This window comes from Cavia porcellus, unplaced genomic scaffold (genome assembly GCF_034190915.1).
Source record: "Cavia porcellus strain 051 isolate PalLab524CR breed Dunkin Hartley unplaced genomic scaffold, mCavPor4.1 scaffold_5, whole genome shotgun sequence".
Classification (NCBI taxonomy): Eukaryota; Metazoa; Chordata; class Mammalia; order Rodentia; family Caviidae; genus Cavia; species Cavia porcellus.
The window spans coordinates 53343930-53366382 of record NW_026947488.1 but is presented as its reverse complement, the minus strand read 5'-3'; the positions used below and the strand labels follow the sequence as shown (position 1 = coordinate 53366382).

General features: G+C 54.0%; 2 protein-coding genes across 3 annotated transcripts in view; both read right to left on the bottom strand.

Moving 5' to 3' along the window:
• Positions 1–1089: 1089 nt before the first annotated feature.
• On the bottom strand, positions 1090–5875 carry Gnat1 (G protein subunit alpha transducin 1). The gene is given in 9 exon segments (NM_001173084.1): positions 1090–2282; positions 2539–2730; positions 2852–3005; positions 3166–3295; positions 3459–3587; positions 3674–3831; positions 3938–4079; positions 4176–4218; positions 5664–5875. Coding segments are annotated over 8 exon segments (1053 nt in total). The 5' UTR covers positions 5770–5875; the 3' UTR covers positions 1090–2282; position 2539.
• A 1934-nt stretch (positions 5876–7809) lies between these two features.
• Sema3f (semaphorin 3F) overlaps positions 7810–22453 on the bottom strand; it is a 28255-nt gene continuing 13611 nt past the window's right edge. Inside the window, exons 3-19 of one of the 2 annotated variants that reach the window (XM_063248892.1) lie at positions 18632–18792; positions 18465–18527; positions 18244–18363; positions 17466–17558; positions 15967–16060; positions 14268–14387; positions 13894–14033; positions 13654–13768; positions 13437–13506; positions 13128–13272; positions 12001–12223; positions 11299–11387; positions 11139–11180; positions 10585–10742; positions 10229–10296; positions 9820–9953; positions 7810–9179 (exon numbers count right to left, since the gene is read on the bottom strand). In XM_063248892.1, the coding sequence (XP_063104962.1) occupies positions 8769–9179; positions 9820–9953; positions 10229–10296; positions 10585–10742; positions 11139–11180; positions 11299–11387; positions 12001–12223; positions 13128–13272; positions 13437–13506; positions 13654–13768; positions 13894–14033; positions 14268–14387; positions 15967–16060; positions 17466–17558; positions 18244–18363; positions 18465–18527; positions 18632–18792 (2246 nt within the window). In that variant the 3' untranslated portion in view covers positions 7810–8768. The remainder of the gene's footprint in view (positions 9180–9819; positions 9954–10228; positions 10297–10584; positions 10743–11138; positions 11181–11298; positions 11388–12000; positions 12224–13127; positions 13273–13436; positions 13507–13653; positions 13769–13893; positions 14034–14267; positions 14388–15966; positions 16061–17465; positions 17559–18243; positions 18364–18464; positions 18528–18631; positions 18793–22453) is intronic. The other variant, XM_063248893.1, reaches the window with a different exon arrangement.

Sequence of the window (22453 nt, the reverse complement as noted above, 5' to 3'; positions counted from 1 at the left end):
CTCTAGTCACAATGATGAAAAGTTGGAAACAATTCGAGGATCCACTGCCTGATGAATATATAAACAAATGTGTGCATTCATACATGGAATGTTGCTGGGCCTTGAAAAAGGAATTTTGACATATGCCATACCACAGATGGAATTTAAGAATATTATGGTAAGTGAAATAAGCCAGTCGCAGAGACATGGTTCTCATATGAAGTGCTTAGAATAGTTAAAATCAGAGACAAAGTAGAAGGGTGATGGGGCTGAGAGAAGAATGGGGAGTAATTGTTTAACAGGTTTGGAGTTTTTCAGTTTTACAAAATGAAAAGCATTTCAGTGATGGGTGGTGGCAATGTTCAGTAACACGAAGGTCTCTAACATCACCGAAATGTGCATTTTAAAATGGTTAAGATGGGAAATTCTTTGCTGTGTCCATTTTGTGTACTTCATCACAAAAATGGACAAAACTCCATACAGGAGCAGATACGTTTCCTTTTGCTCCAGGCCACAGTGTGTCTTGGCATGCCTCTGTTGGATTTTGAAATCTGTTCATCATGGGATTTTTTTTTTACATTAACTCTGATTTTTAAAGTTATTTCCTTGTTATTTGTCCTGATTACTGAATTTTTTGGCTACAGTGTTTTGCACCCTAGATGAGTACCTCACTTGACTCACCCTAATCCCTGGCACAATTACTCCTGGTTTCAAGAGTTTCCATGATTCTTCATTACCTTCTAGAAAAAGTTAAGCCTTCCGCCTAGCCCTGGGCCCTGGGAACCTCCACCTCCCCTTGCCTGCTCCTGGCCCATTGAGCTCCTGTGGCAGTGACCTGCATTTCCAGTGCTTACCCTATTGTCCTTGCAAGAATAAGTCTCCACCTCAAAACATCTCTTGATTCAAGACTGTCCCAATGTACATTTCCCATAGCTACCAAGAGGCATAAGTTGGCCCCATAACTCCCAAGAGTAACCCTCATCCAGTCCAGCCAGACCCTTCTCTCTTGAAGACACCATCTTCCCACTTCATGTCCAGCCTAGCCCTGGGCATTTAATAAATGTCCAGTACTCACAATAATCCCTCCACCCCAAGAAAGAACATCTGGGATCTGGTGCACAGGTTTATTGCTGAATCTGTGGACCTATGGGAAGTGTGGATTGCACTCTGGCTTTGCCAGATTGAAGCTCCTTTTCTGAGCAGCAGCACAGCCCTGGCTCCTGGGCATAAGCAAAGACTCGATGCTTGATGAGGAAGGAAGGAGCAGGAAGGTGACGGATTGTAAACCTTTGTCCCCGATAGTTCAGGCATAGCCCTCAGTGTTCCTTACCAAGGAATGGGCCCTGAATGGAGAGGGTGAGAATGGCTGGCAGGGACAAAAACAATCACTTGGGTTTGCCTATAACCCTCAGGAGACAGATCCCTTGGGGCATAGTCTGGGCTCCATCCTATACTGAATCTTCAGCCTAGAGTTGATCAATAGGAGCTGGACTCTGCCCCAGCCACCCCTCAGGACCGCTTGACTATTGGGCATATCTGGTGTCAACAACAGTATCCTCTGGCAACACACAATCCACTTGGCCAGGCATCTCAGAGAACTGTGTGCTGGTGGGTGAGGTAGGGCATGGATTTGGGGTCCAAGGACAGAGGGGCAAGATCTGGAGGGGGAAGAGGGACATTCTGAGACTGTATTCAGAGACGGGTCCAGCTTGTGTTCCTTCTAACATCTAGGGGTGCCCAGATCTACCTCCCTAGTCACTAATTTATCTGTGTGGGGGCTGCACAAACCGGAGCTAGCTTAGACTTTGAACCCTCAAAGCTATGGGTAGGGACAGTTGCTGGCCACAGGGTAGGCAAATGTCAAACTTGTCACATGGAGGTGGCAAGGTTGGACTGCGCTGCTTGGGGGAGGGACACCACAAACCCTCCATAACTGTGGGAGGGAGGGCTATTTGGTGAACTCAGAACCTACCAGGTGAGTCTTGGACTCCAGGGGGCAAGAGAGTGAGTGGCAGGAGATTGGTCAGATGGCCACTGCTGAGTCCCTCTCAGCTCCAGTGGCCCTGAGTCCTGTTGTGTCCTTGCTAGGGAAGCCAGAGTAGCCTGGCAGTGAAAGGCAGAGCTGGGGCAGAAGTCACAGGGGAAGGTCTGTGCTGAAAGGCTCAGGGCTCAGAGCTTTGGGAGAAGTGTGGCATGTGTGGGCCCAGGAGTCCTGGACTGCTGATTGGTGGCTGGGGCTTGGGGCTAAGAGGCAGCTAGGACTACAGGGTCTCACAGCAAGGGATGCACAGGAGTTCAGACACCTGTGAGGAGAAAAGGGAACCAAGTCAGCATTCCTGAGACTCCATCTAAGTAGCTTCAGGCATTGGGGGACAGGAAGCAGAGGGGGCGGGGCAATCTCTGGAGGCTGGGACACTTAGGGGCTTGGGACAGTGAGTGGAGCCTGTGGAGCTGGGGTAGGGCCCGGAAGCCACGGGGTCAGAGAAAAGAGCATAGAGTGTGCGGTAGAGAGGGGCATGAGGCACAGTGGAGGAACGGGAAGCCCTGTGAGGATCCCACCTTAGAAGAGGCCGCAGTCTTTGAGATTCTCTTTGATGATGATGTCGGTGACAGCGTCAAAGACAAACTTGACATTCTGCGTGTCAGTGGCGCACGTCATGTGAGAGTAGATCTCCTTCACGTCCCGCCGCATGTTGAGCTCGAGGAACTGAACCTTGATGTAGTTGCCCGCGTCCTCATACGTGTTGGGCCCTGTGCAGAGCAGAGTGCGTGCTCACTAGCGCCTGCTGCAGCCCGCAGCCCCCGCAGGAGGAGAGGGAGTTTTGTGACCCGTACTGTGGGCCGGGGTCCAGCCTGCCTGTGGGCCACTCACCGTCATAGTCTGGGAAGCAGATACTGAGGTGCGCCTTCTTGATCTTCTCGGAAAAGACATCCTTCTTGTTGAGGAAGAGCACGATGGACGTGGTGGCGAAGTAGCGGTGGTTACAGATGCTGTTGAATAGGTGCAGGCTTTCATGCATGCGGTTCTGGGGAGGACAACAGCCGCTGAGCCCGAGTGACACGCGCCTGCAGCGCCCGTCGACCAGCAGGTGTCTCGGTCTCCGGATCGCGCCCAGGCTCACCTTTGCGTCCTGCCCTCCCCAAAGCCCTGCCAGTTCCTAGGCTCCGCGCAAAAGCGCAACGCACCACTTCGTCGTCCTCCACCAGCACCATGTCGTAGGCGCTCAGCGCAGCGATGAAGATGATGCAGGTCACGCCCTCGAAACAGTGGATCCACTTCTTGCGTTCTGAGCGCTGCCCGCCCACGTCGAACATCCTGCGGGGCCTAGGCTTAAACCTGCCCCCTGCCCTCCAGGATGCCCACCCGTTCCTTCCCTTCCCGCCCTGCCTCCCACTGGGGGTGCACCTGGAGGAGCCAGTCCCCCTTTCTGGCTGGCAGGGTCCCTAGCACTTGTCATCTCATGCGGCGCCAACCGTACCGGAAATTGAGGTCCTTGAAGGAGAACTGCGTTTCGATGATCCCGGTGGTCTTGACACGAGAGCGCAGCACGTCCTGCTCAGTGGGCACGTAACCCGGGGTTACCAGGCGCTCCAGGTCTGAGAGGTAGCTGTGGAAACCGCAGGGTAGGGGGCTGAGTGGGGGTCATGGGTGCAGCATCCCCTCCTCCCCGCCCTGCCCTGCCCACGTGCTCACTAGCCCGCCGAGTCATTGAGCTGGTACTCAGAGGCACGCTCAAAGCAAGCCTGGATGCCTGAGTCCTTCCACAGCCGCTGGATGATGTCTGACATCTCCTTGGGCATCGTGCCCTCCTCGATGGTATCAGCCATGTGCATCAGCTTCCGGGCATCGTCCTGAGACAAGGATGGAGCAGGGTTGGAGCAGGAGGTGGTGACTAGGGACTGCAGGACAGCCAGGTACTTACACCCTAAGGCCCCTCCAGCCTGCCTGCTGGCGCACCTGGCGCGCTGGGTCTCCATACTGGATATTGAGCGTGGTCATGGCTCGAACGATGGCCAGGATAGACTGCAGCGTGTTACCATAGATGATGGCAATGAACTCGAGGCACTCCTCCAGCGAGTACCCGTCCTGGTGGATAATCCTACAACCAGAGCAAGCAGGGTCACCTTGTGGCCTATGGTGCAAGACAAAAGCCAGTGCACACCCACCCCCAGGACCCTCAGGATGGAGCACTCACTTCATCTGCTTGACAATGGTGCTCTTCCCAGACTCACCAGCACCTGAAAAGGAAGCCGAGGGTCCCACAGTGACTTCCTGCCTCAACAGGGAGCCACACAGATGAGTTGGCTGGTGGACCAACAGCCTAAGGCATGACTAGCTAGTCCCCTAATGATACTTGCCCTCACTCCCATCCAAAGTAAGGTTCTGTAGGCAGGAGTGATATTGCACCTCTGTAATCTCAGCTCTTTGGAGGCTGAGGCAGGAAGATCAAAAGGCTGAGTCTAGCCTGGGCAATTTAGTGACCCTGTCTCAAAAATATAAATTTAAAGAAGGATGTAGGCCAGGGATATAGCTCAGCAGCACAAGCACCTGCCTGGCAAGCACAAAATATACGTTTGATCCCTAGAACCAAATCAATCAATAATAGTTCAGTGCAAAAGTTATGGGTTCAGTTCTTAATTTTAAAAAAAGGCCAGGCATGATGGCATATGTCTGCAATCCCAGCACTCGAGAGGCTGAGCCAGGAGAATCATTTCAAATTCGAGGCCAGCCAAGGCTACGTAGTGAGTTCAGGGCCATAGTGAGACTCTTCTCAACAACGACAACAAAAAAGTAAAATCAGGAAAGGGACTGAATTAGAGAAATCAGCAATGCCAGCTGTGCCGGGTGGGAAGGCACAGAATTCCCAAGACCAAAACACTAGATAAACAGCCTATTAAAAGAACATGGCCAAAATAAAGAAATCCTGGAGCACCACGTGGTGGTAATCTCTGGTACTACATTCACAAGATTATTTGAGCTGGAACAACCCTGCTTTTCCCTTGAAAGCAAGAAGACTCCAAGAGGCTCAGTGGGAATTATCGCCTGTGAGTGGAACAGAACTAACATCCCTTCTGAGCCTGTGCCTGCGAGGGTGTTGGACACAGTTAATGGGATTTCTGGTTTAGCCTCTCAACTCTCCTCCTCCACCCCTGGTTTAGTCTCTGCCCCACCCTCTTAAAGCAGTTCCTTGTCCCTGCGGACAGCAGGGCCCTGAGGCAGGCTTATACCCATGAGACCATGGAGTCAGCATTAGATTCCCCACAGGACTCATACCTTCAATACCTTTCCACCCTCGTTAGTGGCATTACGGATCTGTCACCAATGAAGAGCTGGCACATAGGGCCAACTGTGGGTCTGGGTGGTTCCTGAGCCACCCTGCTCCAGGAGAAATATGACCTTCTTCCCAAGGGAGCAAGCAGTACCATATCAAGCCAAGGCTGGAGTATGGGGAGCCTGGCCAAGGCAAGTGTGCCTGGCACACATGTCCAACAAGGGGCAGTACCCTCTGGAGTTGCCCATGGGATGCTCAGCCTTGGGGGCCTAGGATAGCACCTGTCAGGCCTGGCCTTGTCTGATTCCCACTTTGTACTGGACCCTGTCATGGTGCCACTCTTTCCCAAGGAATCCCTGTGTCACTGAGGACCAGGACCCATAGCATTCACCCCTGGACCCATGCCCCTACCCAGAAGCAGCAGTTTCACTGTTCGAGCATCCTTCTCAGCATCCTCTTTCAGCTTCTTTTCCAGCTCCCTGGAGTGCTTCTCCTCGGCACTAGCTCCAGCCCCCATGGTCCCAGCAGCAAGGGAAGGGACAGGGTGAGCAGGTGGCTCTTCTAGATGGAGGGGATCCTGAGAGCCTGACTCAGGCCAGCCTCTGGCCTCCCCAGATGCCCTTCTGGTAATAGATTGGCTCTCTATGGACCTGCACAGGCCTGGTGGGGCTGCTTAGTGGGATTTGGGAGCTAGGGTATCCAAGGGCCAATCAGAGACAAGGACAGGTGAAGCCAGCTCAGTCCCCCCAACCTTTCTAAGCAGGCTGGCATGGCCCCAATCCCTCAAGTGCTGACTCTGCGTTCTCCCCACCGCCACCCTGACATGGGGTAGCCTTTCCCCTGCCCCATAGCAAGGAAACATGTTTGGTAGGGGCTGGGCTAAAAGGACAGGCCCTCAATTGGGGGTGGGGTCCTGGGATGGGGCTGCAGCTGGAGGGTGTGCAGGGAGAAGCAGGCATAGAGAGCACCTGTGCCTGCCCAGCACCACTGCTTGTCCTGCTGGAATCTCACACTAGCCCAGGGGGATGGGTGCCCGTATCAAATCTTCCACCCCAAATCTTCCACTTCCTGATGAGGAAGTGCAGGCTCACCAGGTCACACAGCAGGCAGTTGTGGAGAAGGGTTGATTGGCTCTGGAGCAGGATTTTATGTCCTGCTGGGAAGCATCAGGGAAAAAGCAGGCGAATACACTCGCCCCATATTGAGGGCTGGATCTGATACCAGCAGGGCTTCCATGTGCTTCCAGGGGTATCAGTAACCATATACAACTGCTGTGTGCCTGAGTGTAGGCTTCTGTCCCTTACCAGCACTGTGCAAGGTAATGTTTTGACATGTGTGCCCTTTTGCCTGCGTGCATGGGTCCTTGCGTATGGTTTTGAGTGCATGTGCTCTTATGTCAGTGTTCATGTACCTTGTATGGATGTCTTTGTGTACACATGTATATATATGTACAGACTTGCCTTTTTTTAATTTACTTTATGGTTCTGGGAATGGAACCTAGGAACTCCAACTGCTAAGCCTATTCTCTACCACTGAACTACTTCCTCTAGCTTTCTATGCATTTCTTTACATGTGCTTGTGTGTAATATGTCTGTGTGGGTTTACATGTGTGCTTGAGTGTACAAATGCACATACATGTGCAGTGCATGTTTGGGTACCCTGCCCAGCTGCATGTCTGGGCACTCCAAGCATACCTGTGTATCCAAGTGTACAGGAGTGTACATGCTGCCCAGTGCGTGCCCATGCCTGTATGCATACATGTATTTGGATGCAGCAGTCACTGATCTGCCAAGGCAGCTGGGCACTTCCATCCAATCTTTTGCAGGCCTATGACTATGGTGAGTCTGAGGCCCAGGGCAGGTTGGTGCCCCTGAGAGCCTGGAAAACTGTCATTGGTGTTCTGGGACCTATCTAGCAGAACCTGCCTGCTTCAGCTTAAGGTTCAGAGCCCTGTTGAGATATAGCCTGTTATTGAAGGGGTCCAGGGCGAGCCTGTAGGGCTAAGCTCTCAGATTCCAAGGATTCTGCCCCTGATCCCCTCAGGAATCCAGCGGGTCTCTCCGGGGGACTGTAGCCTCCTAGGGACTCATTTCCTTCACTTGGCTGCCTCTCAGTACTCAAGTCTGCCACAAACTCAAGAGACCACGAGGGGGTGCCAGGGCCCCAGACACAGCACTGAGGCTCTCCCCAAGCATGACATATGGAGAGCAGAGTGGTGTCTACCACAGCAGCTTTGACATCCATCCTGTTGGGTGATAAGAGGATTTGTCCAGGAGCAGACTGTTCACTTGTGCCACTTTCAGCTTCTGGGCTCCCACATCCCTCACCCCTCCATGGTAAGTGGGTCCAGGGGGTCTCTGTAGCTCTTAATACTTCCTGGGAATCAGAGGAGTGCCGAAGCCAAACCCTGTTAAAACCAGAACTTGTTTTTTTTGTACTGGCCAGGTTTTTTCTTTTTCTAAATGGGGCCAATCCACTGCCTCTCTGCTCTTCCACATCCCCCAGATGTGGCTCTAACTCCTCCCCCAATCCTCACCACCAAGGAGAGAAGCCAAAGTCTAGTCCCAGAGCCAGTGTTTATTAGCAAGATGGAACCCAAAGACGGTTGTGGCCTGGGCAGCAGAGGGCCACCAGGTGCCCCCACCCATCTCCCAAAATGCCCCCAGAGCTATTTACACCCAGCACCTGCAGTGGGCGGGGGGAGGGTGGAGTGGGGCAGACAGGAGCCTTGGGGAGCCCCTGCAGGCCCCAGGCCTCCACCGTGGCCCCTCTAACCTCAGGACTGGGGTTCTCTTCAGCCCTGTTGTGCCTGGCCCCATTGTCACTTCCCCAGCCTCCAAGTCAAGGAGGCCCAGGAAAAGCTAAGGAGGTAGAGTGGGGCAGCCCTGCCGTGGGTAGGCAGGGAGAAGATAAAAGACTGGCGGTCTTGTCCCACCGAGGCTGGACTCTTCTCCTGTCCCCAATAAATAGAGAATAAATACCTGGTAAGGGCTGGCCTTAAATGAGTGCCCCAACCCAGGCAGGGGGCCCTTTCTTCCCTTCTCTGAATGCCCTGAGCCACCACCCCAAGACTTCAACATAGTCCTGGCCTCCATGCCTATGCCACAGCAAGGCTGACAGCACACTGTCAAAGGTGTATGGTTCACGGCCTGTGGAGTAGGACTCTTTCCCTCCCTGTGTTCTGTAGATTTTGGAGGTGGCCTTGAGTGAGCAGATTTCCGGCTGAGCCCAGGAACTGTGTGGTCCTGGCTTGGCCCAACCAACTCATTGGGATTGGTTAGGTGGGCTCAGTTTTCTGCCATCTCTGATCAGCATGGGTCTAGGTCCTGGATGTTGCCAGTGAGGCAAGCTATATACAACCCACCAATAAATACTGTCTTTGCAGGGGTAGGGTGTGTATAGAATATAGATTTTATATATATATATATATATATATATATATATATATATATATATCTTTTATATTAAAAGGGATGAGGGCTAGGCTGATCCAGTGCAGGGCTCAGGCAGCTGGCCTCATGTGTCCGGAGGGTGGTGTCGGCGATTCCGGGGCTTTTTCTGGTCCTGAGGTTCAGGAGGCTTGAGGGCCCCTGGGGCCTCTCTGGGACTTGGGGGCACATGACGCCAGTAACCCTGACAGTACTGGTGGATGAGGCCCACTTCAGGCTGGGCCAGCAGCTGGGCCAGCTCCTGGTAAGGAGGTGTGGGGGGACCTGTGCCAGGAGGTGTTGGAGCACTCGCAGCCAGCAGAGGGAAGAGGGCAGCATGGACAGCATCCTGGCCCAGTATGTGCAGCTGTACCCGCGTGACGACGTGCTTGAAGTTGTTCTCAGTGGCCGTGCAGGAGTAGAGGCCGCGATCACTAAGTTGCAAGGCGCGAAGCAACAAGCCCTGCTCTGTGCGCAGGAAGCGCTCCTCTGCTCGGATCTGCAGGGGCAGGGGTTGGGGCTCAGGGGCTGCGTGACCACTCTGCTGCCCCTGCCAGCAGCCAGATGAGACCACTTTCGTGGGGTACCACAAGCGGAATTTATATATTCCCCCCCAAAACCCACATGAAGTTCCCACTAATGAGGTCACTGCATAAAGTATTCACACATTTAAGAGGAATGGCCCTGAGAGGGCGCTGTCCAAGGAATGAGAGAATTTTAGAACACACACATAGAATTTTCATTTAATGACAACACCCAATTGTGGCCCCACATAGAATTTACATGTAAAGGAGGGCACCTGTAAGGCTTCTGCACAAACGAGGGCTAGCCACACAATTCCCGTCCACTGACGCTCAACCACGTGATGTACCACACAAGGGTGCACTCCAGCGGGGTGCGCATATGACATTTTCACGAGCAGAGGCAATCCAGGAAATGGTTCCCATATGGCAAAGCCTATCCCAGAGTTTCTACTTCACTAGTTCTACTCAAGCAATTTCCACATAGGAAAGGGAGTCTGAGAGGTTTCCCAGAGTGAGGACGGCCCCATATGGGGTCCTATAGTGCCTTCACCCACACTGAACTTCCACTGTACCAGGGACTCTCGCTTCCACAGGAAGAGGGGTGCAGGAACTCACCTCTCGGCGCCGGTCACCAGGATCTCGCTGGAAAAGCCACTTAACGGTGGCCTGTGGGGAGCGGGGCTGGCACTCCAGGAAGGCTGTGCTGCCTACCACACCATACTGCACGGATTCCACAGCATTCTTGTTGGCTGCAGAGCAGGAGGGCACTGAGTGGAAGCAACAAGGCCCAGAACAGTCCCATATCTGGTAAGGGGCGGGCACCAAGGGGCACTCACCCACAGAGGCAGAATGCTGCCACTGGGCATCACCCCTGAGGGAGCATCACAACTAAAACTTCAGGAGCCCTTACTCCCCACTCAGCATCTTCAGGGCCTCAGAGTTGGGGTGCTATGAGCAACTGCATGGGCCACCGAGGCTCCATAGTTGTTCAAGGAGCACCCAGGGGGAGGCAGAGCACACTCACCATTGGAGTTGAACCCACGGCACTGCCTGATGGGGTTCCCATGCCGGACGTCCTGCCGGCGGCTCCGCCTAGGTGAGAGTAATTCCTGAAAGTGTGCGTCCAGGAAGTGTGCCCCAGCTCCCTGCACGCCCAAGAATCCAGGGTAGGGCCCTGTGTCTCCAGAGCTGTGATGCCCACAGACAACACCAAATTGGATCACATCCATCTTCAAATCCCCAGGACAGGGTCCAAAATCCCAAAGGTCTGGGGTTCATACCATTTTTTTTTTTTTGTGATGCTGGGGATTAAACCTAGGGCCTCGAACACACTAGGCAAGTGCTCTGCCACTAAGCTACAACCCTAGTCCCAGTCCATACCTTTTGGAAGAAGCTGTGTAGCGGGAGCAGGCCTGCCCATCCCAGGCACAGTAGGGGTCCCTGGCAAGGCAGCAGTCGGCACAGGCAGCCCCATATGCATGGCAGCGGTGCAGGCTCAGGTGTGTGACACCCACAGCTGAGGCCACGTACAGTTGTTGCTGGGGGCCAGGGCAAAGCCTTGTCAGTTTCTTCCCACAGACAGCAGCCTACATCAGAAGCTAGTTGGGTTGGGCCCTCCCCCCCCACCTTTGGTGATACAAGAGATTGGACCTAGGGTCCCATGCATGCTAGAGAAACACTGTACCACTGAGCTACATCCTAATATCCTTTTTTAAAAAATTTGTTTCAAGACAGGGTCTTGCTAAATTGTCTTGCCTAGCCTTGAACTTACAATTCTCTGGCCTCAGCTTCCAAAGTATCTGGGATTTCAGGTAACACCACACCCAGCTTTCTTTCCTTCCTTGTTCAATGCTTAATTTCCCCACCCCTGTGCCAAAGGCATAACTTCAAGAAAGCTCCAACATCATGCCCAGCCAATGTTGCCAAAGACTCACCCTCTTGGAAGAGATGGTCATGGTCTTAACAGGTGCTGGATCCTAGAAGACAGAGATCAGCTTGGGACTCTCTCTCTGCCCTGACCTAGAGGTATAAGGTCAGGGGCTGGGACCAGGGAGGGTCAAGATGGGGAGACTTCCTGGGTGGTACTACACGCACCTTGAAGACTGCCACCTCCTCCAGCATGAGCTCCTCTACCTCCTGGTCATCCTTGGGCAGCACAATGACCTTCTGCACTGTCCCGCGGTCTGGAACGGGCCGGGCAGGACCTCAGTGGGGCTGGGGACACTGGGGAAGGGGCAAAGCCTCAGCCCCTTCCCCACCAGGGCCCCAACTCCACTAGGGCAGTGGAGCACAAGTTCTGTTCCAAGGTTGAAGGGTTTTCCTGAGATAGGGGAAGAGGTTAGGAGACTAACCCAAGACAAAGAGGACATGACCAGGGTTTGTGCCACCCAGGCCATCATTTTGGGTCCTGCTGAGATAATGACACTAGGACATCTCTCATGTTAACAGCTGCTGGAACTGTGCTGGGTATACTTCCATGTGTGCACACGTGCCAGTATGGGTGCCAGGGTGCAGATCCATGTACTCTGTGAGGCTACCATCTGCCTCCACCCTTTTCTGTTACACAAGGATGCCCACATTCCCATTGTCTCTAGCCTTCTGGCCTTGGGCACAGGGAAGCGAAAGGGGTTTTGCTATCCTTAGCCTCACCATCCTGGCTGAAAAGAGGTTCCCAAAGATGTAATGACAGAGTTGATCATAATAAACCTGCAGCAACCCCACAGGACAGGTCACAGCCCCAGGGATCCGCACCCCACACCCAGTGGGCCCAGTGGAGTGGGGAACAGCAGTGGGTACCTGTGCCCAGGAAAAGCACCTCATAGCGCCCGTCGGCTGCATCCACCTGGTCTACAGCAACAGTGGTGAGACGATAGGGGACCCCTGTACGGACCACCAGGGGCCTCCGCTGCAGTGGGTACACGGCTTGGTACATGAGGGGGTGGCTGCGCATGAAGTTGATCACTTCATCAGGATAATCCTTGGTAGATTTCATGGAGGGTGTGAAGGTTCCTCCAGGGCACTGCAAGCAGGATGAGTGTCAGTCTCAGGCTACCCAGGCTGGCACAAGGACCTATTACTGCAGCTCAGGAGCAGCCTCTATACTGCCTGGCCCCCACTGCCTCCACCTGCTTCTCCTTCCCAAGCCCCTCTCCTCCCCGCTGTCCCACCCTGTAAGGCAGAGAGCCCCAGACCTCTCTGAAGGCTCTCAGTTAAGCCCCCGAGGTCCTACATGGCTAAATCCCTTCCTACACCCTCATCCCCATCCTGCTGTCTCCTTTTGCTCTGCTGTCCTCTGTCTCATACTCTCCTGGAACAGCTGGGCTGCAGGCCTGAAGTCCTCTTAACACACCAAGCATACTCTCCCCTTCCCAGGATAAAGCTTATGCCTGCCATTCACCCGGCCCCCAGTGTACTTCAGAGGACAGCCTTTCCTGAGCCCTGTGGAGACCTGCTTTCCCATACCAGTCCTGATCTCACCAAGTCACACGTATAGCTGCTTTAGAGGAGACCAATCTAAACTCTCCTTAGACTGCTAAGATGGCCCCAGTCACTCTGAGATCAGGTGAAATACTTTCCATCACCACTGCACAGTGGGCCTTACCCACTCCCCACCTATGTCCATTATTAACCACACAAGCAGACTTCTCCCTTGCCACCAGCTTCTGCCTTTAATGTTCTTCCCTCCAATCTTCAGCTCCCAAGCAGCCCCTGAAAGGGCCCTCCATGGAGCAGCCTACCACACCCAACCCCCGATCTATGTCTCAAGGTTCTGGCTAGCTGGGCATGAATGGTGGGGGAGTTTCTAAGCATGTGCTGTAATCCACTATCTCCCTTGATGGTGGAGCCCATGTCTTCGGAGGGTCTGGCTCATAGCAGCAGGTCTCAGGAGACAAAAGGGAGAGGGAGGTGGAGAGGGTGCTTACTGTGCCAGGCCGGGGGTAGGGCATCTTCCCTGAGAAGGGCATCCACTGGTAGTTAGGGCCCTCCTTGTGGGCAAAGGGTCCGTTGAAGACCATGCGAATGTCAGCCATCGAGTAGACACAGACAGCAGAGCCTCGGAACACAGAGCTGCGAGCAGGGCAGTTCGTTGCTACCACCAAGGGAGATCCTTGGCCCAGGGCCCCCGCAGTCCATTCCCACCCCCAGAGCTCCATGCAGCCCAGCATTCTCCACAGGGCAGAGCCTCTAACCCGGCCACACTCTGCCAGTGCTGGCCGCAGCCCCAGTCTCACCCTGAGGAGGTAAAGACAGCATAAATGACTGGGTTCCTCACATCGTGGGTCTGCTGGACAAACACGTCCTCTAGGGGCACAGAAAAAAGGTTGTGGGAAGGCGTCTTAGGCAGGTACCCCTGGGCCCTTGACCATTCCTGCCCATGTTGTGGGAACCCACCAGAGGCCACCTATCCATCCTCTATCACAGGACCCTGCCTGCCTGCTGGGCACTCACGGAGCTCATCGAAGTGGGTTTCAATGCCATCCTCGCCTGGCACGGAGCAAACAAGCCGTGCCTTCAGGAATGTGCTCCATTTGTTGACCAGGCAGCAGTGACCACCATCATCATTCTGGGGGTGGGAGCAGGAGGCCAGGTCAGCTCACCTCACTCACCCATAAGCCCCTGCTGGAGCAGGGTCAACAGAGTCAGGGCTGGGCCAGGAAGGCGGCAACACACAGCCTTGGGGACAAGTACCAGGCAGATGCGCCCAATGCGGGCATACACAGCAGGGCTTTGGGCTGTCTCTGCTGACCGCTCACGAAAGAAGAAGTAGAGCTTGTCATCGTTGCGCTCTGCACTGTCAGGGATGAGCTCCGCACGGATGAAGGAAGGGTCTGCAGTAAGCAGGGATCAGCTGGATGAGCTCCTCCTCTGACTGCATCTCCATTCCAGATTAAATCCCCAGCCAGGTATAAGAACATCCCAACTCTTCTACAAACAAGAAACCACTTCCATCCTAATTATAGTCACAGCCAGAAATTCCCCCTTCCATAGGGTGACCTTCCATAGGACTTCCCGGCCCCATTCAAGACACACAGCCCACTGAAGGCCTCCTGAGTCACATGTACCATTGAGCCACCGGGAGTTGTACTGATCCGTGCGCATGGCTGTCTGCTTTCCAAGTGTGCGGAAGATGGCTGCGTCTGTGCCCATAAAATCAATATACACACCGGCATACAGCTCTTCATCTGTAGGGGAGGGGGCAATGGTGGGTTATTAGGACTGGGTCACAGCCCCAGTGACCCCCAGACAAAGCCAGGCTTCCCAGGACAGATCCTATCTCCAGAAGGGAGTAATGTAAATTAAAATTAAAGTAAATGTTTAGCAACTGGCTCTGGGATGGCGGGAGCAACAGCACTGATCCCTGATTAGTAGCAATAGCCAGTTTCTGTGACATAAATACGGCTGATCTCAAACTGCTAGTCTGAGGTCACTAGAGGCAGAGTTGGGAAGAGCTGAATTACAGTACTCCCACCCACGGATTCAGCAGACATGAATAATCTCAAGTGCAGGGAGTCTTAAAATGTAATAAAGTAGATGGGCACGGTGGTGCATGCCTGTAATCCCAGCACTTGGGAGACTGTGGCAGGAAGATTGCTACGAATTTGAGGCCAGCGTAGGCTACATAGTGAGTTCAGTGTCTACTATCTCAGATACCCCACCACCATCACCAAAACAGTAAAATAATAAAGTAAGCTTCGAGTATTTTTTGTTGTTACCTTTATTTTAATATAATTTATTTAACTGTATGATAGATTTATTTTGTTTGACCCAGGATCTTCACACTGAGCTATACCCCTGGCTCTTAAAATTGTGTACCAGAAGCCGGGCCTGGTGGCTCACACCTGTAATCCCAGCACTTGGGAGGCTGAGGTGGGAGGATCTTTGCAAGTTCGAGACCAGCCTGGGCTACGAAGTGAGCTCAAAGCCAGCCTGAACTGCATAGTGAGACCCCGTCTCAAAAAAAGACCAAAAAAAAAAATTGTGCACCAGGGTCTTCCTGAATCACTGCATTGCCCATCCTGGACTTGAATTTGCAATCCTCCTGTCTCAGCCTCCCAAAGTGCTGGGATGATAGGTTTGTACCCACTCACAAAATTCCTGAAACCATAACCACTGAGTGAGCTGCCTCTAACATGCCATTCCCTATCTCCTCTCTGAAACTCCCCAGGGTACTCTCTCTGTCCCCCATTTGGCATTGGACTAGAACTTACTTGCCAAGAGGATAAGGCTTGTACCTTGTCCCAGGGGCCTTTCCTAGGCTTGCAGGAGGCACAGTTGCTCTGTGATGCAGACTGGGTTAGATGCCCATAAAGCAGGCTGAGCGCCTGAGCCAGGGTCCGGCTCCCCAGTCTAGGGACAAGGGCAGCAGCTGCTAACACTTTCTCAGAGAAAAGCCCCAACTCTCCCAGACATCTACCTAATCCAGAAAGTCTAGCTGGTCGCAGGGTCAGAGGTTTCCACTGGTCCTTCCATGTGAGTCTCTCCTAGGCTTTCAGATATATGGAAAAAGGCCTAGGGATCCCCCAGTCCCACTTTTCTCCTCTAGGCAGCCTCTGAGCCAGAGGGTTCTGAGCTTTGCATAGGTTATACTGTGTGCTTTCGGTAGCACCTGGCCCCATTAGTGCCTCATCCAGATGGGCTGCATGTTGGGGAGGGTCCCCAGGGCTACAGAGGCAGCCTGGGATGTTTGTGGTGCTTCCCTAACTCCTGTGGCAGAGGCCATACATTCAGACTGTAGAACCATGGGAGGGTGGAGGCACTCACTGATGAGGGCTGAGGCTGTGTCCAGCTTGGGGTCGTACGGACACTTGCCCTTCCCTGACTCGAGTCTCTCAGGCTCCAGGTAGAAGATGTAATCCTGCAGGGTAGACAAGGCTCAGTATTGTCCAGGTCAGTCCCACAGCCAGAAATGGGGACCGGTCATCAGGGCAGAAGTGAGCCCCCAGGTACACCTTGAGGCCACCCCCTGCACTCCCAGGGTCCTTGGGCTTGAATCCCATCCTGCCAGGTCTCTGGGGGCTGGACCTTGCTGTGGTTCCAAGCAAGCAGCTTCTTAGTCTCAGGCCTCAGGGAAGACCTGAGAATCAAGGCTCAGTGCTGGGAGATATGCACTGGGTGCGCTTGTAGTGGCTAATGGCCTTCTGTGCTAACTGGCCCGGGGAAGATGCTGACCAAGTGTCCTTTAGGCCAGAGAGGCTGACTCTTTAAGCTGTGGCTATCTTTTGACAAGGAGGGGCTGTAAAGCTGGCCAGAGTGGGAGGCAAGGGCCTAGGGAATATCCTTTGCCATCAGATCCAAACAGGACTGAGCTCCAAGATTGTTGTTCCCACACTTTAGGTCCTACTGGTGGGCCTCAGGATGGGGCCTTCCTACCCCTCAGCAGATCCCCCAGGATCCATGTCTCCCCAGGGACAAGAGCTGGGGGATCTGCCCAGGCCACATGGAATTCACAAAATCCTATGCACCTCCCAGCCCAGCTCAGAAGATGACATAGGAGGAAGGTCATAAGGGCACTGTGACCAGGATGAGCTTGGGCCTGGTGGGAAAGGCAGGACGAAGAGAGGGAAAGGGGAGAGGAGAGGCAGACAGGAGAGGTGGCGGCAGGTGGCAGGATGGTGATGGGAAGGTCCATGCAGGCCTGCTTCCAGTTACACTCTGCATACACAGCTCAACAAGAAGCACTGCCAACACATGAAACTCACTGCTCACACCTTGGACACACACTGAATCTGAGCAACTGCTCTTCACACTCCCTGCTGCGTGCACGCATGCACACACACGCACGCACCACACAGTGTCACTCACTGGCAGCCCCCGCCCCCTGCCCATCCCTGTCCAACCCTGGCTCACCCAGCCCAGATCTGAGTCCTGAGTGCTAGACAGATGCCACCCCACTAGAGAGCACATAAGTGTGCAAGACACTGGATTGCCCACAGGAGTCACATGCCAGACTACAGGTCTGTGCCATGTTCCTACTCCAGATGCTGAGTGCATGCTGCTGTGTGCTCCTGTGTCTCCACACGTGCATCTTCAGAGCAAGGTACAATGTCCCCAGGGCTCCTGTCTTCCTCATCTGGTGGCCCGATTTCTTGCCTGCAGGGGTCATACTGAGGCTGACAAGAATGCAGCTGGGACTGCCTGGAGAGCCTGAGGGCACTCAGAAGGATGAATCAGCCCTTGGTGGGTCAGCCTGGGGAACAGGCCCAGGGTGAATGGAACCGAGGTCAATGCTGCCCAGCAAAGCCTGAAGAGATGAGGCCCACCTGGCGTGGGGCTGTGGGCATCGGATGGACGGTACCATCTGTGGCTCTGCTGCCGCGGCCTCTGACCACCTGCGCCTGGGTCCATGGCAGGGCCTGAGAAGATGAGGAACAGGGAGTGACAGGGGCTAGGGGAGCAGGCTCGGGCTGCCAGCCTCTCATACCATACAGGCCAGGAGCATACACATACGTGAGCTCAGCACAACCCTGCACACACTTGTCCCTTAGGTCCAGACACTCTCACACATGTGCTTTAAGGTCACGCCAGCTCACTTACATACCCACATGGAAATGGAAAAGGGTGGAAGCAGGCAGGGTGTTGCAGAGCCAGGGAAGGGACAGCTCCCCACAACCCCTGACCGGGAGGAGGAAAGGAGCTCCCCTCTAGGCCATATGGCAGAAGATGAATCAAGCATCCAGCCTCCTGATGCCAAGGTCCCCACCAGGCTCCCCTGGCTTGGCCACAGGAGCACGGTCCACGGGAATAGGTGAGAGAATGGCTGCCACATAGAGGCGAGTGCTTGCTATGTGTCAGGCACAGGGCTAAGAGCTTGGGAGCACTAGCTCACTGCCTCCTCCTCACACCAACCTGTGAGAAAGGCAGGTGTGAACCCCATGTTTGGGTGAAGAAACTGAGGCTCAGAGAGTTAAACGGGTCACTCACCCAAGGTCACAGGGCTCAGAAGTGGCAGGGTCGGGGGTTCATGCCCATTCTTTCATTGGAGCCCTGGAAGGCAGCCACCAGTGGGGATGGCACAGGCCAGGGTGAGCTGGGGCTTACCTGTGCACGGCGGCCACGGTTCACATAGGTGCACATGGGATTATAGGCTCCCGTGCCGCACACATACAGGTGGGTTCGGTTCCAGGGCTGGATGAGCCTGATGAAGTTCCCACACTCACCCTGGGGTGGAGAGAAAGCTATGCAGGTGCCCAGATACCCAGCCAGGCCTCGTCCCGCTCCAGGGACCCACTTCACCCTGCTGTGGACCCCGCCATACTCACGTTGCTATCCTTGCCTGAGAGCACACACTCTTCAATGCGCTGCGGGGAGGCCGGCCAGTGGATCTAGCAGGGATAGGAATCAGAGGCTGCAGCCTGCTGGATGGGCCCTCAGCTCTGGGCTACAGACCCCCTCCCCCGCTGTGTCCCACATCTGGGTCTGGCCTTACAATGAGGGGCTCACGGTTGATGTCATGCAGGTCCAGGGACAACACATAGTCCTTGCTGCCCACATACATGCGATCATGGTCCTCATCCTTGAACAGGATACGGTAGTCAGTGGTGTTGAGCAGAAAGTTGAAGAAGTGGGCAGTGCCTGTGGCCTTAAGCTCTGTGGGCAAAGAGCAGGGCACTAGTCAGGATCCTCAGAGACCACCCAGCTGTCATCTTTTTTACCGAGAGGATCTTGAGCTCCCCACCACCGCACATCTTCAGCCTTCAGTCTCTTCTCCCAGGCCCTGACAGGTGAGCAGACTACGGAATAAAGAGGCCATACCCAAAGCTAAACCCTGACTCACTGCTGGCCCAGTCAGTCCTAATGAAAGGGCAGGGGTACAGGCCAGAGTCTGTGTCAGCATCAAAGTCTTTGCTTAGGCTGGGTGTGGTGGTGCACATCTGTAATCCCAGCACTGAGGCAGGAGGATCATTGGAAGTTCAAAACCAGCCTGGGCTACAAAGAGAGCGCAAGGCCAGCATGAACTACATAGTAAAGACTGTCTCAAACACACACACAAAGTCTTTGCTCAGAAGAGGGTTTGTGCTCCCATACTTGGGATGGGGCCAGCATCTCACAGGAGCCCAAAGGGTTAATGAGCAGGTATGAGCCTGCAGATACTGTGTAGAGCCCACATGCCTTGTTCTCAGACTGACTACCCTTCAGATGGAAGGCATAGCAGGTGCATGGCAAGGTCCACACCTGGTCCAAGGAGCCAGTGAGGACACGGGAAAGGCTGAGGGAGTCACACTGCCCTATGGACCTTCAGCTGTGCCCAGACCCCACAGGGCTGCTAATGGTGGAACTCGAAGGCTACTATGACGCAGCCAGAAGTCATTGGTGGGAAGGAGCTCTCCCTCTGTGCCAGGGTCCTCAGGGCTGAGGCAGGGTCCAAGTCGGCCCTCTGTTTTCTATTTTGCATTCATCTAATAGCCTTGGCCCTTATCCCCAGGACACCAGAAATAGTCCTTGTTCCTAAGGATGAAGAACAGGAGGGGCTTAGACATTGAGGAACCCGAGGGCTTGATATGGGCCTCCAAGAAGCCTGGGAATTCACTCTGGGGGAGCTGAGGGGATCTCTGGAAAACCCTCCCTCATCCACACCCAGCTTTTTTTTTTTTTTTTTTTTTTTTTTTTTTGGTCTTTTTGCTTTTTATCGGTACCAGGGATCGAACTCACGACTGCCTGCTTTCAAGGCAGGCACTTATGCCGCTGAGCTAAACCCCTAGCCCCCACACCCAGCTTTTTTTAGCTCAGGGGAAGAGAGAACATTTGGATTACATTGATGAATATTCACACGCTCAGTGTGGGGGGCAGATGGCAGCACACAAGAACACACGCATGTAAACACCTAGTACAGGTATACACACATCCTCTGCAGCAGACGTGGTGCTCACTAGCTCATCAAGGGGGTCACGATATGCCCCCCTCCCCCCCTCCCCGCCTATACAGTTGGTAACCTCACAGGTCAGCAAGGGGTAGGCCTGAACCAGGCCTCAAGGCACCTGGAGGGAAAGAACAGCTGTGATTCAAGGTTCTGAACACAGCTGAAGGTAGCACCAGCAGGTGGCTGTCACTGACTGACCTGGTGATCCTGATTCCAACTGGTATACCAGCGACCCAGGGATGAGCCAGTGAGGCTATGCCTGGGAACAACTTCAGATAAAAGCTCTGGGATCTGCTGGGCTGGGCATGTGGGGTAGGCAGTATGGGCTGAAGGCCAGGGGATTCATTGCTGATTTAATGCAAATGTCTGTACCAGGAACTCACCCCACAGGGCTGGGGGTCAAGACCAGGCCTTACCCTGTCCAGACATGACTATGCAGCAATAAGGGAATACAGGTGACGACCTTGGCCAGCCACCAGGTCGCAAGGATGCTGGGACGCCAAGGGATCAAAGGGCCAATCCCTGCCAGGCTATGGCCTTAGCTGCCTGTCCGGCGGTGCCTTTGAAGTCCTGGGCAGGGCAGCTCAGGCACCTGTCCTGCACCTGTTGTTGGGCCACTCGGAGTCCCCTGCCTGGCCACCCAGTCATAGTGACAACAGGAAAGTAAACATTCCCCCATTCCCAGGGATGGAAGGTGGCCAGAAAGGAAGTGGGCCTGCCAGCAGAGCCCCTTCAGGCTGGAACAGCCAGCCAGGGGTTATTTTTACCCTGGGGGCATGGCCTAGATTGTGCCCTTATCCCCCCTGCCAGGCTGAGGAACACCTTGGGGGCAATGAAGAGGGGAAGAGGCTCAAGTGGGCATCTCTAGACACAGCACCTGGGTAAAGGGAAGCTTTAGACATCCAGCACTCAGGAACCCAGACAGCCACAACCCTACCCTCCCTCCACTCCTGCCTAGTTTACCCTCCATAATCTAGACCTTACGTTTCTACTGTGCCACAGCTCCCAAGGTCCAGCCCCAAGTCCCAGTTCCTAATTTACTTCCAAAGCCTCAGCGATCCAGGCTCAAGCTCCCTCTGAGAGAAAGGCTCGAGACAGATCACCCGGCAGATGAGAAAACAGTCCCAGAAGCAGGGCAGGCCACTACCCCTGAACTGACATTCTGTCCCTGCACCCCTGACAGAGGAGGTAGAGGACGTCTCTCATGGAGTCTCTAAGCACCTACCCTGTGCAGAGTCTGTGGTCACATATCCAGTTTACAAGGGAGAATATCAGGACACAGAGCAGCAGTAACAGGACCTGTGTTTGTGTATGTGCGTGTGTGAGAGAGAGAGAGAGAGACAGAGACAGACAGAGAGACACACAGCATGCGTGTGGGCATGCGTGTGAGAGACAGACAGACAGAAAATAAGAATGACTGAATTCCCATCCAAGTCCATGGATGAAGGAGGGAGAGTTCTGTACTGGAGTGACTGCCAGGAGGGCCAGGGCCGGAAGGTGACTCGTCTTGCGTCAACAAGGTATATGACTCAAGATCCCCAGGATCCCTCCCAGTAGCCACAGGATATGGCGTCAATGGCTTGAGTGACATGGAACACTCCGCTATTACAGGACATGATGCTTCAGTAGGTGTGGTAGTGCTGTGGGGGAAGGGAACCTGTAAGAGGTCACACAAGGTGAGAAAGGGGTCATTTTCTAGCATGGGTTTCATGACCCCCAGATGGACACTCTGGGCCTGTGAGCTTCATTTTCTACTCCTCATACTGACTTTTAGAAGTGACCCTGTGTGAGGGGACTGCTTCTATCTTGGAGAGCCTGACAGTGGCATTCCTCCAGTCCCCACCCACCCTTCATGAGTAGATGGCCTTGCGAGGAAAGGTCCCCAAATCCCTCCTCAGGAAGCAGGCTTCCTTCTAGATGTTACTATCTCATGGAGGATGCCCACTGTCATCCCTGCTACTCCATTTCCTAATGCTAGGATAGGAAGCAGAGGCTGACGGGAAGGCAAGAGTTTCCTGTTGTCCCAGCCCCAACCTATCCAGTTCCAGCATGTCCTACCCATCCCTAATCCACAGAAGAGAGCTGACTCCTAATGCATTCATCCAAATTAGCCTTCAAAAGGCATGGAGGATAGGGAGAGGGCTCTGCTTCATTAATCCATAGCTGGAGCACTAATGGTAGGGACAAGTGAAACAAGGGACCCTCGTGACAGTCCTACATCCCTAGCTGCAGGCAGGAAGACTCCTCAGTCAGAGTGGTGCTTACCTCAGGACCCTGGATGAACACTCGAATCAGAACTCTGTCTGGGTCCACCTCCCCACACACCACAGGGAATAGGAACTGGGTTGGGGGAATAGGAACTGTGGTTGAGTAGTGCTGAGAACCACTCTG